Here is a 13,784-nt window from a genome sequence, read left to right as displayed (position 1 = left end):
CTTAGCACAAAATCTTGCTAGTCAATCTGCTAGCATTAGTGGTATAAAACAATTACCCCCAGTACAGCTACCTCAGAGCAGTCCTAACAACACTATTCCATCCAGCAGTAGTTCCTCTCCAAATTTGAATACATTGACAACAACAATTCCACCCTCTTCAGACAGAGTACCTTCAACCACTGGTGGCTCACAGGTCAGTAACCCACCAGCACCTGTAACATCTTCACCAGCTTTTGCAATAAGCAGTTTATTGAGCCCCACCGCTAACCCACTACTACCTCAACCTGTCCCAAGTAACACCCTTTTTCCTAGTACATTGCCCAATGTTGGAACAACGGCAGAGGATTTAAATTCTCTGAGGAAAAACAAGCCAGCCAGTGTAACTGCTTTTGAAGCAAAGAGCGCATCTGATGAGGCATTCTTCAAACACAAGTGTAGGTTCTGTGCAAAGGTCTTTGGCAGTGACAGTGCCTTGCAGATCCACCTTCGGTCTCATACGGGTGAGAGGCCATTTAAATGCAACATTTGTGGAAACCGGTTTTCCACTAAAGGGAATCTTAAAGTTCACTTTCAACGCCACAAAGAAAAATATCCTCACATTCAGATGAATCCATATCCAGTGCCAGAGCATTTAGACAACATTCCTACAAGTACAGGAATCCCTTATGGGATGTCAATACCACCTGAAAAACCTGTAACCAACTGGCTGGACACTAAACCAGTGTTGCCTACACTGACTACTTCTGTTGGGATGCCCCTCCCACCAACCATTCCCAACTTAACACCATTTATTAAGACTGAGGATCCCCAGCCTTTTGCTATTAGTCAGCCACTGGCTAGCCCATCAGATTCAGTAAAAAGTGATTTGACAAATACAGAACCACTAGTTAAAAAAAATAGCAGTCTTCCAGAAGATGTTGAACCCATTGACTTGCCCAGCTCAGAAGATAAAGGTGAAGAAAATTCACAGCAGTCAAATACCTTTCAAAATTATAATAGTGCGGACTGTTCTCCTGCAGGTGAATCTGGTTGTACCAATACTGCAACTTTTCCTAACCCACTTCTACCATTGATGTCAGAGCAGTTCAAGGCAAAATTTCCATTTGGAGGTCTTTTGGATGCAGCTCCTGCATCAGAGACTTCCAAACTGCAACAGCTTGTAGAAAACATTGACAAAAAGTCTAGTGACCCCAATGAGTGTGTCATTTGTCACCGGGTATTAAGCTGCCAGAGTGCCCTGAAAATGCATTACCGCACTCACACTGGAGAAAGACCCTTCAAATGCAAAGTATGTGGCCGTGCTTTTACAACAAAAGGTAACCTGAAGACCCATTACAGTGTGCACCGTGCCATGCCACCACTTAGAGTACAGCATTCATGTCCTATTTGTCAAAAGAAATTTACCAATGCTGTTGTTCTGCAGCAGCATATCAGAATGCATATGGGTGGACAGATTCCAAATACTCCTGTTGCTGAAAATTATCCTGATTCTATGGAATCTGATACAGGTTCTTTTGATGAGAAAACTATTGATGATCTAGACAACTTCTCAGATGAAAATATGGAAGATTGTCCTGACAGCAGTGTCCCTGATACCCCAAAATCTGCAGACGTGTCCCAGGATAGTCGGTCTTCCTCCCCAGTACTCAATGCAGTCTCAAGTATTGCTGCTTTGGAGAATCAAATGAAGATGATTAGTGCTGGACTAGTAGAGCAGCTTCAGGCCAGTCTGAAGTCAACAGAAAATGGCTCTATCGAAGGTGATCATATGACTAATGACTCTTCATCCCTTGGGGGAGATCTAGAAAGCCAGAGTGCTGGAAGCCCAGCAGCTTCAGAATCTACATACTCCATGAATGCTTTGTCACCTAACAGCACAAATGACTTTATGAAATTCCCTAACACAGAAGAGAAACAGCAAAAAGCTTTACCACCTGAACTTCCTAATGGAATGTCTCCAACCCATGCTAATGGTGGTGCCCTTGACTTGACTTCCACTAACACCGATAAAGCGGTCAAAGAAGAACCTTTGGGTTTGCTATTTCCATTCAGAGAACGGAGTAAGTTTAAAAACACAGTTTGTGATATATGTGGAAAAACATTTGCATGTCAGAGTGCCTTGGACATTCATTACAGAAGCCATACCAAAGAGAGACCATTTATTTGCACAGTCTGCAACCGTGGCTTTTCCACTAAAGGCAATTTGAAACAGCATATGCTTACGCATCAGATGAGAGATCTACCATCCCAGCTTTTTGAGCCCAACTCCAATTTGACCACCACCACCACTAGCTCAATATCAAACCCAGCAACCAATCCGCTAGCTGCCATCATAAAATCTGAATTTAATGGTTTCATACATGGCTCACCTCAGGACAACAAGGAACAACCTTCAAGTATTACATCTTCAGGATCTTTATCTTCTTCAGCCACGTCTCCTGCTCTCCTTCCATCCTTGGCTAGAAGGACTCCCAAACAGCACTACTGCAATGCGTGTGGCAAATCTTTTTCATCTTCCAGTGCTTTACAAATCCATGAGCGAACCCACACTGGTGAAAAACCATTTGCGTGCACCATATGTGGCAGAGCCTTTACTACAAAAGGGAACCTTAAGGTAAACATTTTATTAAAACTTTGTTTTGTCAATAATAAATGCTGGCATGCTAATCTCCACCTTCAAACATTTTCTGAATTCTATCTCAGTCTTAACTGGTTAAAATTAACATTTGGCAAAATGCCATTTTTCTGAGTGATGCAACCCATAAAAGCATCAGCAGCTGAGAAATTGTTAGACTATAATGGTGGTGGCCTTAAAGGAAACCTGTATTAAGAGAACTATAGATGCTGCTGTTGCCTTTTGAAGTTGCTAGTTCCTGACTGTCTCTGGCATTAGACACTGGCCTGGAACAAGCATGCAGATCAGAGGAGTAGGTTGGTTATCTTAAGACTAATCTCCATCTGGTTTTCATTGTTGCATGTATCCCCATTAGAGATTTGTAGTAGTGACTGGTGACACCAGATCAGAAAGAGACGGGAAATCCTCTAATGGGAGCTCTCAGTTGTCTGATGGGAATTTCCTTCATTTTGGAGGAATTCCCTCTCCCTTCCAGTTGTGTATACTGGACTTGAAGTGAAGGGATTAAACTGATTGGACTATTTGGCTTTAAATTTAAGTCAGAAATCCTAATTTGCATACTTCTTGCAAATCCTAGTTGGAAGCCAACTGGATCCACATTACAACCAGGGAACAAGTGTTTTCAGAATAGCATGTAAGCAATAACTGTTTCACTACGGGTATGTGAAGTCCACCACTTTTGCTCAAGCCTGCATTCCAAAGCCGAAAGGCTTTTATGCTTTTGCTTTGCCAGTGAGGGCACTTCATTATCAACTGAGACCTTTTAGGCCTAATTTGTGGTTAATGAATCCTTTGACCATGAAGAATATGCCAACTATTGCTTGACACATTTTAATTTTGATGCTTAGAATTGACTTTCAACCTCTTAAAAAGAAAAGCCTTCTCTACTAGAGTCTTCAGGGTTAGTTGATCATTATGGTGTGCACCCTAACAAAAATTGGTCAAAAAAAGAGTTGTTGAAAGGACAAAATGACTTTTTTTCTCTTACCTGTTGTGATCATTTTGTTTTCTGAAGGAAAAAAATCCTTACAGGTGAACAGCACATTATAAAAAGTTAAGCATTACAGTCCAGGAGGGTGGTGGCCATTGTTTAAGGATATGCAGTCAATTATGCCTTTTTTCTCCTTTTTAGATATGTCCATAGCAGGGGTGGACTGACCATTTGGAAACTCGGGCACTGCCCGAGGGCCAGGGTCAGTAGGGGGCCCCATGAGATGCCCCCGGTACCTTTTTTATAGGCTTTTTTTAGTTTGAGCAAGGACACAGGGGTCCCATGATCCCCTATTGCCCGGGGGCCCCATGAGTTGTCAGTCCACCCCTGGTCCATAGAACATTTCCTCTGGCCAAATTTAGGTCATTTCATCAAAAAGCAAATGATGAAAGTGGACAAGTCATAAATAGGTTGCCCATCAGTTTAGTTCATAGGGATTTTTGGTCATCTTCCTCTTTGTTGGTCCAGGTCAAATATGGAGAAGGGTTCAATTTACTTAATATACACCCATTTACTTATTGTACTCCTTTCAAATGTTATGCCAGCAGTTGCTAACTAGAAGTGCACTTTGCAGCAAAAACTAATGCTGTGTGCACAGTGTTTGCTTAAACCATGCCTTTTACTAGGGCATAACAGCTTCTGGTTGATGGTTTCCTCAAAAATGACATGCACTATATAGGTATCTTATTTTCTACTAACTAAAGCCATTTCCCTTCTCTATTTTTCTTGTTAAATGTGGTGACTGTGTTCATCCTGCTGCCATTTTCCCAGAATATTTTGTTGGTTCCTTGCTCTTTGGCCTTTATGAAATTGATCCCGTTATTAAATTCACTAAACGTACAAGGGATAGTGCTTTTTATTGTTGATTTTCAGTACCATCCATTCCGATATAATGCTTGTCTGTACATTAAATGTACTTTTGGATAGCTATTCTCCTCCTGGGCATAAGATTTACACTTTCTTTATAACGATTTAAAAAAATATATATATATTTCTAACATGCCAAACCTAGCCAAAGATCAGCATATTGCTCAAATGTGTATGGTACTTGTAAGTCCACTGTGTAAAAACAAACTATTGCTGTATATTCTATAATTCAACTAGGCTTGCTTATGTCTGTATTACCATTCTTTTTGTAATTTTTGTGTTTTTGTTCCCACCTTTTTTTCTTAGATAGTATGTGTGAGTTGCTCTAGTGAAGCATAACAAAGTGAACCCAGTGAGTGCTTGATATGAGGTGCTTCACTTGGTTTCTATTGACTATTCTAGTAATAGTCTATTTCTGCTTCTTCAGACCTTCTCTGTAAGGTAGCTTTGGGATAATACAATTTTCTTATGTGTCTAAAACATTTTTTTAGTTCAGTCATAAAAACAAGGAATCTGTCCGATGGCAAGCTCTTAGTCCTGCAGCAGTTCAATTGCTGTCAGGGTTTCAATGGAATGGTACATTTCCTCTGAATGCAGCCATATTGTGAATAATTATTAGAATTTTTCAGTATGAATTGAGCTTTTGTCACTTCTCCATATCTGAACACTAAAAGATGACATGTATGGCTTTTTTTATCCTATCCTTATCTTGCTATAAAGCCCTGATCGTCTTAGTTTGAGTTAGAGATGACACAACAGTTGTAATTCATAAAATTTTTGGAGTCCTGTACGGTTTGTTTTTTTTTTCTTCCAAAGCTGGCGTGTGTGTGTGTGTGTGTGTGTGTGTGTGTGTAAAGGTCCATTTTTTTTTAGTTTGAAGTTCTTTATAGCATAATGTCATCTTTTGTTTAAACACTTCTTCATTCAACCAGTTTTAGTAAATCTGTCCAGTAAAGCAATGCTTGCCTTAAAAGAATTCCATATACATTTGTTGATCTTTTTTGACCTGTCCACCTTAGAATAATTCTGTATTAACTTTTCAGGACAATGGTTGTCTGTTTTAGACAAGCCAGTTTACTGGGACAAGTTTTCAATTTTTGAAAAAATGGTTAGTGAATAAGTGGTAAAAGCAGATTGCAAAGTGGTGGAAAGTTGCACGGTATTCAGATGGTAACTAGTGTTAATGATCTTTGTTCTATCCAGTTTTCCTATCTGAAAAACTAAACTCTTGGGGGGGGGGGGAGGAGAACCTACAAACCTCCCAATTACAGGTAATAGACTTTACTAGGTGAGACTAGGCTACTTCCCCTAAAGAGGTAATAGACTTTACTGGAAGTGACTAGGTAAATTCATAATAAAATAATTTGCTGGTGATGGAAAAACCTCCAAGTTATTTGGGGCCCTTTAGGGGTGATAGAGGAATTGAGAATGAACTGTAGCTAAAATTTCTATTTTAATAAAGATTTACTTTGTCACTTGTAGCTTTTTTAAGCTGTCTGCAAAGAATAGAACATAGTTTACCGTCTAAATGTCATCTAGGATTGTAATTTTCAAAATATTTTTTGCCTAAATTTAACATTACATTTTAGGGCAAATATTTAGCCATCTCACTTTTAGTAACTTTGTTTTTGTTCAGATTGTTGTACAAGTGTTTTTTAATATAATAAGTTCAATTCTACTAGCTCTTAATGAGTTCTGCTTTTCGCATGTATTCCTAAGGTGCCTGTTGATGTGAGATGATTATCACCTCAGTTGACAGATTACAGCCAGCTCAGAAAATGATTGTATGTCTGTGAGCACTCTCCAACCCAACCAGACTTTGCCTGGCCAACCAGTGTTTGCAGTGGGGGGATTAAGCGGCTGAGATGATTCCCACCCTCTCCTCAGCTGTTCACTATTCTCCTATGACAGTTCAGGGATGCTCTGTAGATAAATATGTACGCTATGCCAGTAAACATGCATGTTTTATGCTTCGATACTTCTAAAGAAAGATCATTCAGTTTGACCTTCTGACAGTTCTCTCATGTTTATGGGTACCTTTTACAAAAGGATAGTTGTTGAATGATTTTTCAGTGATGCCAGGAGGTTGTTGAGAGCTAGGGCTAGTTTTGACTTGATTTTCGATGCGTCTGTGTGGGTTTTTGTTTTTTTTTTCTCTCCCCCCCCCCCCCCCCCCCCCAATGTCTCCGTAAACCGTTCTATTAGTTGCTCTTGTCCGTGGTTATGGTAAAACAATGCCAATTCCCATCAATTTATTAGATCTGCCAGGAAACCCCTGAATTTACTGAATGTCACTTGTCCATTTTCTTTTTTATAAATTCATTTTTATTATGACAGGGCATTCATTGAAAATATATATATATTTTTTTTCTGCCTTTAAAAAAAAAAAAAAATTGTAGGTTAATGAGCAAAATCCAATAAAAATGTAGAAATGACAAAACCAGAGTGATTATGCAGACAATGGGGGAAATGCATGGTTTGCTATACAAAGATCCAAAACTTAATTTTAGTGTAGAAGCAGGTGATTGTAAAATGCCCCCCCCCCCAAAAAAAACCCCCAAAACTTGCAATTTAAGTGGTAAGTGATGGAGTTTTCATTTTCTAAATTAGAAAAAGGGGAAGGGGGTTTATAAAGGAGATCATATGCTTCCAACGCTGTTTGAAAATGGTTTGCGACGTTGGTTTCACACATACGAAAGTAACTTTGCTTAAGTCAAATCCTGAGCATGTGTAGTAAGATAACGGTGTTGCAGCACAGCCGAAAAAAAAAATTGCTTTTACCTTTTTGAAATGCTTTTGCATGCTAGACAGCAGTGTTGCTGCTTTCTATTTTTGTCTTTTGGTAGCAGAAAGCTGTATAGTAAGTCTTGAATGCTCAGCAATGCTCTGTATTTAAACACTGCAGATAATTATTCAAAATGGCCAAGCTTAGAGGGACTGTTGTCTTACGTTTTAACATCTTGAGCACTGTCGGATTTAGGAATTTAATTAATTAGAAATCTGTCTAGGTGCTATATTTTTTTTTTTTTTTCCCTTGGTGATGGTGTCCTTTTAAGAAAACAAAACCTAGGTCATCGTGATGACCCATTTCATCAGAGATCTTTGCATTTGGTTAAAAAGGGTCTGTTGCAGCAATGTGTGGCAACATGATTTTACTTTTCTTTACTGTAGAGCAGTCAAAACAAAGATAGATTGATAGAGAACACTTTTCATATAGCTTTTGCCCTAATAAATAAACCATCATGTGTTTAATTACACATTAGAAATGTGGAAAATAAAGACCCATCTGGCAATTGTATTCATGGAAGATGTGCAGTAATTCATGGCAAAGGGTTGCTATGTTTTGTGTAGACCCCTTCTGAAGTTCCAGTATTGTATTAGTATATTTTTAATGTTAGGCCATACATTTTTAATTGGGACAAAAATTAGCTTTAAAAACCTGCAAATTTATTTACCTTTTAAGACTATAACTATATTTGTGGGCATTGTATAGCTCAACATGTGTGCAGTATTTATATTCTTACCAGAATTCTTGTTGGCATCTTAACTACTGTAAGACATGACAGGCATTTTGAATTGGCTGAAGAACTGCAGACATGTTCATCAGCCTTCACTGCCCTCTGAAAGTATCACTCTGGTATGCACAGGCTTCCTAAGCCAGAGACATTGAAAGCGGTGATATTTATTTAACATGTTCTCCTTTATAGGAATTGAGTCATACCAGTTTCCTCAGTTAACCTGTGTTTTCTGATCACAACATTCAATGAATATGCTGGTATTATAAGCTTTGTAGTAGGCACATAAGGGAGCAATTGGGAAGGGGAGGGGGGGCCTACTACTCCATCCTGACGCGCAGCATCATTCTTATGTGAAACCGTTATTCTATTGACTTTTTGAACAGGTGAGTTTATCTGCTGCAACCCTTAAGTGCTTAACCAAGATGTTTATTCATCTGAAGCATGGATGACTCAGGTTCTTAAAAAGTAGCTAAGCCCTTGCGTTTGTTCAGTGTTGACAGAGAATTTCTCTAGAGATTGCTGTCAGAAATGTGAGCTGAATAATGACTTTAAGGTCATGCAGTCTGTGGACGCGCTTAAATTGTGAAATCTGTAAATGTTAAATATCTTCCATTTTTTTAAATCCCTGTATTAACCCTTTAACTGGATTTTAGGTGCAGATTAGATTGCTGTTGCACCTTGGCCATTGAGATGGTTTGTGGTCAAGTAACATGGCATCACACAGGCATAAGAAATATAGTGATCAAAGGCATTTGCTGTGTAGTGCCCCCACCCCCCAACTCAGGCATGCAGGCTGTTGGCCTGCTGCAAATTTGTACACTGAAATCTGTACAATGTTGTCCATATCTGGTATGCACCCAGTGCCTTTTTTGTTTTTTTTTTCCCCTCTTTTTGTCAAACCTGAAAACTGGTTCATATTGGCCACATCTGACATAAATACAGTACATTATGTTTGTGGTTTTTTTTTTTTTCCCTCTTAATCTCTAATCCACTTCAGAAAAATGCACAAAAGAAGAATAAACATTCTTGATTACCGCACTTGTGGAAGTGCATTAACTAGGTATGGGAAAATCACCCTAGGCCTGTCTTGTGCTATCAAATTGAATGCTTTAAATCTCAAACTTCTAAATTTTTATGGTGTCTTTTAAAGCAATGCATATATTTTTTACATAGATCTTTGAAAATGGAGGCATTGTGTGATTTTTGAAGCAAGAGAATCAGAACATGATGATTTTGCTTGATTTATTTTTCTTTAAACTGGTGTGATTATTACAGATTGGCCCTTTGGCTAAGTGGTTAACAATCTTGCACTTGGATCCTCGATCTGCATGTAGTCTGCATGTTTTTACTTTTTATTGGGATTCTGGCCAACATTTCTAAGGGGTTAAAATAAGTAAGGAACAACAATGGGCATTGTTAACGTGTATTGCTATAGTATAGTTATTAGATGAAAGCTGCTTTGGGGTTAAATGCCTGGTTCAAGGCCTGGTTCAACAGGAGACGGTGCAAGAAAAGTCTATATAAACGATTAGAAACTGAAAACTTTTTTTTTTTTTTTTTTTTTAAATCAAATTTTGTAGTATAAAATTGCTAAACAAACAGAAACCACAGTCACAGCATAAAATGGAAAGCAGTGTTTCTCAGTCTTCACACGCCCATAAGAAGTAGCAAGTTGCTAAGCTGAGCTAACGTTTGTGAAAAGCCTATCCTAAATCGGACAAACATAAAACATGATTTTCTGCCCTTCCATTATTTTTATATATCTATTATATTATATTTACAGAGATGAGAAAAGGCAGAGGGTTGGATCTTCAGGTTCTAGTTCTGAATTTGGACATTATCAACAGAACAGTCCTGTGCAAGCTGAATTGATTCAGTTAAAGTGATGCCATTAGTTGGTTCATTCATTTGTTAATAGAGGCTTTAAAGAGGTAGAAAAACAAAGTGTCTTTGTACATACTTAAGTAAACCCTTTTATTTTTTAACCTTTTCAGGCCTGGTATAACATTTAATGCTTTACAGGTTAAAAATGTATGTGTTCTTTTTAGCTGTTTTTAAGCTACATAAATATAACGTATTCGATTTGAAATATGTACCACTCAAAGCCGCTGAGGGATGCAATTGAGGCAGTAATTCTGTCATTTTGCTGTGAGTGTCCTGTAATTTGATTTCCTTTTTGGTACTGTCCTATCCTATTTGATATGCTGTTTGGTACTGACTGTCCAGTAATTTGATCCCTGATCCCCTTTGGTAGCTGCGAGTGCCCTACACTTTAATATCCTCCCACTTTTGTTTTTCTCTGTTCACAACACCCCATAACTGAAGTCTTGCGGCATCTCTAGTTTTTCTATAGCTCTATATGATTTCTTGGAGATTTAGTCCAAAAGTAAGCTGGCGCTATGGAGATTTATTTGAAAGCCTAGCATCCTCTGTAAACAAAATGGTAATGGAAGCACTCTGTATAAAATGTTTACTTGTAAACTAGATTAAAATATAATCCGCTTACCAAAACCATTCGGGCTCATTCATACTCGAAATACATACATTGATGTGTATTGTCATTTTGACACACATTACATTATACTTTTGTACTTGCACTGGCATCTTAAGCATTTCTATGTATCTCCAATTTTTGTTTAAAAATCTTAAAAACCTAGCTAGATGGGTAGTTGAGGACATGAGTGACATATGTTTGCAGAACTCTAATTATTTTATTTGAGGAAAATAGGAAAAATAGTCCTGGACCCATAGGGGTATCTCACTGGTATTGCTATCTTAAAGTGTTGATGTATATGGTTTGGTTCCTAATCAGGCAGCTTCTACACCCCAGAGGATCTCCATTGTCTCTGTGGCTTGTAGTGTAATGTAACAAAAATGGAAATTTAAATGCCACACCACTAAGAGGTCCAGGTAAAACGTTATTTCAAATAAAGTCAGTGGGACATTCCAAAAAGTATCCCAACATGTTTCAAGGGTTCAATAGTCCCCCTTTATCAGGGCCTGATTGACAGCAATGTAAATAGACTAGAAGTGCACTGTACCTTTTTAATGTTATCTGTAGGAAGGAGAGATTGAAAGCAGGATAAGTGTTTAGTAACGTTATTGTAATAACATTTTCTAGCATCCTAATTTAATTTTCTTTTCTACAGATAACATTAAAGGTACTGTTCGCTTAGTCTCTTCACATTGTTGTCAATAAAGCCCCGATGAAGGGGGCTTTTGGACTCACGAAACATGTTGAGTTTTTTTGTATCTGGACCTCGTAGCAGTGATGTGACAATTTCCATTTCTTTTTGCTTCAGTTAATTCAGGACACTAAAGGGTTTTTAAATATTTTTATGTTTTATAGTTTCTGGTAGACAAAAATGCCCCTGAACATTTTAAGCAAATAACACATTAAAGTGGTTGTAAAGGCAGAAGTTTTTTTTGTTTTTGTACCTGCATGCATTTTATACATGAAGGTAAAAAACTACCTCTGCAGCAGTCCCCCCTAATACTTACCTGAGACCCATTGCGATCCAGCAATGTGCACAAGAGCCTAAATTCTCCGGGGACTCGCACCTCATTGGATGAGGCAGTAGAAGGAACCATTGGCTCCCACTGCTGTCAATCACAACCAGTTAGCCAATGAGAACAGTTAGGGGGGCAGGGCTGAGCCACAGCTCTGTGTGAATGGACACAGAGCAGCAGCTCGTGAGCCCCATGGCACGCTGCTTGCTGTGGGGGCACTAGGCTGGAGGGAGGGCAAAGGGCGCCGATTTGAGTCCCAAGAAAAGGAGGATCGGGGCTTCTCTGTGAAAACCATTACACAGAGCAGGTAAGTATGACATGTTGGTTGAAAAAAATACTTTAAGATCACTTTAAATATGTAAAACAATCAACTGCTAAAATTGTTTGTTCCTGCCCAGCCAACTAACCTTTTTATTTACTTTCAGGTTCATATGGGCACTCACATGTGGAACAGTACACCTGCAAGGAGAGGAAGGCGACTTTCTGTGGATGGACCCATGGCATTTTTAGGAGGGAATCCTGTTAAATTTCCAGAAATTTTCCCAAAAGACTTGGTTGCCAGGACAGGAAATGGGGATCCGTCAACTTTTTGGAACCAGTATGCTGCAGCATTGTCAAATGGATTGGCTATGAAGACCAATGAAATCTCAGTTATACAAAATGGTGGAATTACTCCAATGACTGGAAGTTTGGGAAATGGCGGGAGCTCACCTGTTAGTGGCATGACTGGAAACTTAGAAAAACTGCAAAACTCCGAACCAAATGCACCTCTAGCTGGTCTGGAGAAACTAGCAAGCAGTGAAAATGGGACTTCTTTCAGATTTATGCGTTTTGTGGAAGACAGTAAAGAGATTGCAACAAATTAGCATGTCTCTTCTTGAGGACAGTATGTGCAGCCAGAGGTTGCTTCTTTATTTGAATTTTTTTACTGCACCATTGAAACTTCTTTTTTTTTGTATCATGTTCAAGTTGTAGAGTTTTAAGTGAGTGTATTTATTAGTGATACTAACTTTTTTGCTCTGCATACAAATGCAAGCATTAACTTTGGTCTTTGTATTTGGAACTAAATACTAATAGACTGGAGTTGTAAACAGGCTGTAACATTTATGGCAACTTGCAAGTCTTGACAGTTGATCATTTTGGCATTAACTTATTTTATATATTCATTTTTAACATGGTCCCTGATGTTAATGCATAAAGTAATGTGGGAAAATTTACTTTATGACCATAAGTGAATTTAAATTTTGATGAAGTTTCTCACCTGCATTTTTGGGATGGAAGGGCATGGACTATGAAAAGGACTGGTTTTAGGATTGTACAGTGTAATCTTGAACAACTGTTAAGTTTTTTTGTTTTCACTTTTTAATTTGAAGAGGACTTTAATTTTTAAATTTAAACTTACATGTTCACCAATAGATGTTCTGTGCATTTTATTGTTTCTAATGTCTATAGACTTGTGTACAGTGAAAAGAATGCAGGCTGTATGAAACGGGATGCAATTTTATTCTTTGCAACGGACACCTTTCTCCCTTCCCATCCCCATTTGTAGGTATGTTCATCATAGATGTGCTGGAATTTCACAATTGCTGCTAAATATAGCATCTTAAACAAACCTTCCATTTCAAAATGAAGAAAAAAATGTAGATGCTTGTGTATATGTACATATATAAATATATAAATGAGAAAATATTCATTTTCATTGATTGTAAATAAGCTTTGTGATCTTAAAACCTCTTGGGCCTGCAAAAAAAACTTCAATGCATTGCAGTTCTCTGGCAGTGAAAGAGTTGAAACAGACAGTCCTTTTTATTCTCTAATAGCAGAACAAAGTGAGGTGTGATTCATGATTTATTTTTTTTTTTTGTTTTAAAGGGGAAATGGACATTTTTATGCACTTTCGTTTGGAAAGTTGGACGTCCAACTCCCCATTGATGTTTTACTGATAAATAGGAAAAAATACTGTAATTTTAATCATTACTCAAATACATCAATTTTCCAACGTGTGTGTTTTTAAGGCTTGGTGTTGTGTGATGGTTTCAGCGTGACTGTGAAATCTAAATTTTTTTTTTTTTTTTTTTTTTTAATGACCCAGTGTACCACATGAAGAACAATCCGATCTTAATGCTTGAAGTTTGGCAGACAGAACACACGACATTGTATTTCCCCCATTTAAAATGCCCTTCATTTCCAAGTATAGCGAGAACCCCTATAATTTCTAGACCATAAATGTAATTTTATTACTACAACTCCATATTTCGATAAT

At 38.0% G+C, this 13,784-nt stretch overlaps 1 protein-coding gene across 1 annotated transcript in view; it reads left to right on the top strand.

Moving 5' to 3' along the window:
- The window catches only part of SALL1 (spalt like transcription factor 1), a 22,155-nt gene extending 8,631 nt beyond the window's left edge, over window positions 1–13,524 (top strand). The window contains exons 3-4 of the mRNA XM_089684207.1: window positions 1–2,614; window positions 11,947–13,524. The exon at window positions 1–2,614 is cut by the window's left edge and continues 775 nt beyond it. Coding sequence (XP_089540333.1) covers window positions 1–2,614; window positions 11,947–12,387 — 3,055 coding nt within the window. The 3' untranslated portion in view covers window positions 12,388–13,524. The remainder of the gene's footprint in view (window positions 2,615–11,946) is intronic.
- The last annotated feature ends 260 nt before the right edge of the window (window positions 13,525–13,784 follow it).

This window comes from Staurois parvus, unplaced genomic scaffold (genome assembly GCF_062004578.1).
Source record: "Staurois parvus isolate SC_StPar_1 unplaced genomic scaffold, SC_StPar_1.0 ptg000339l, whole genome shotgun sequence".
In the NCBI taxonomy this organism is placed as follows: domain Eukaryota; kingdom Metazoa; phylum Chordata; class Amphibia; order Anura; family Ranidae; genus Staurois; species Staurois parvus.
This window is presented reverse-complemented; position numbering and strand designations above follow the sequence as displayed.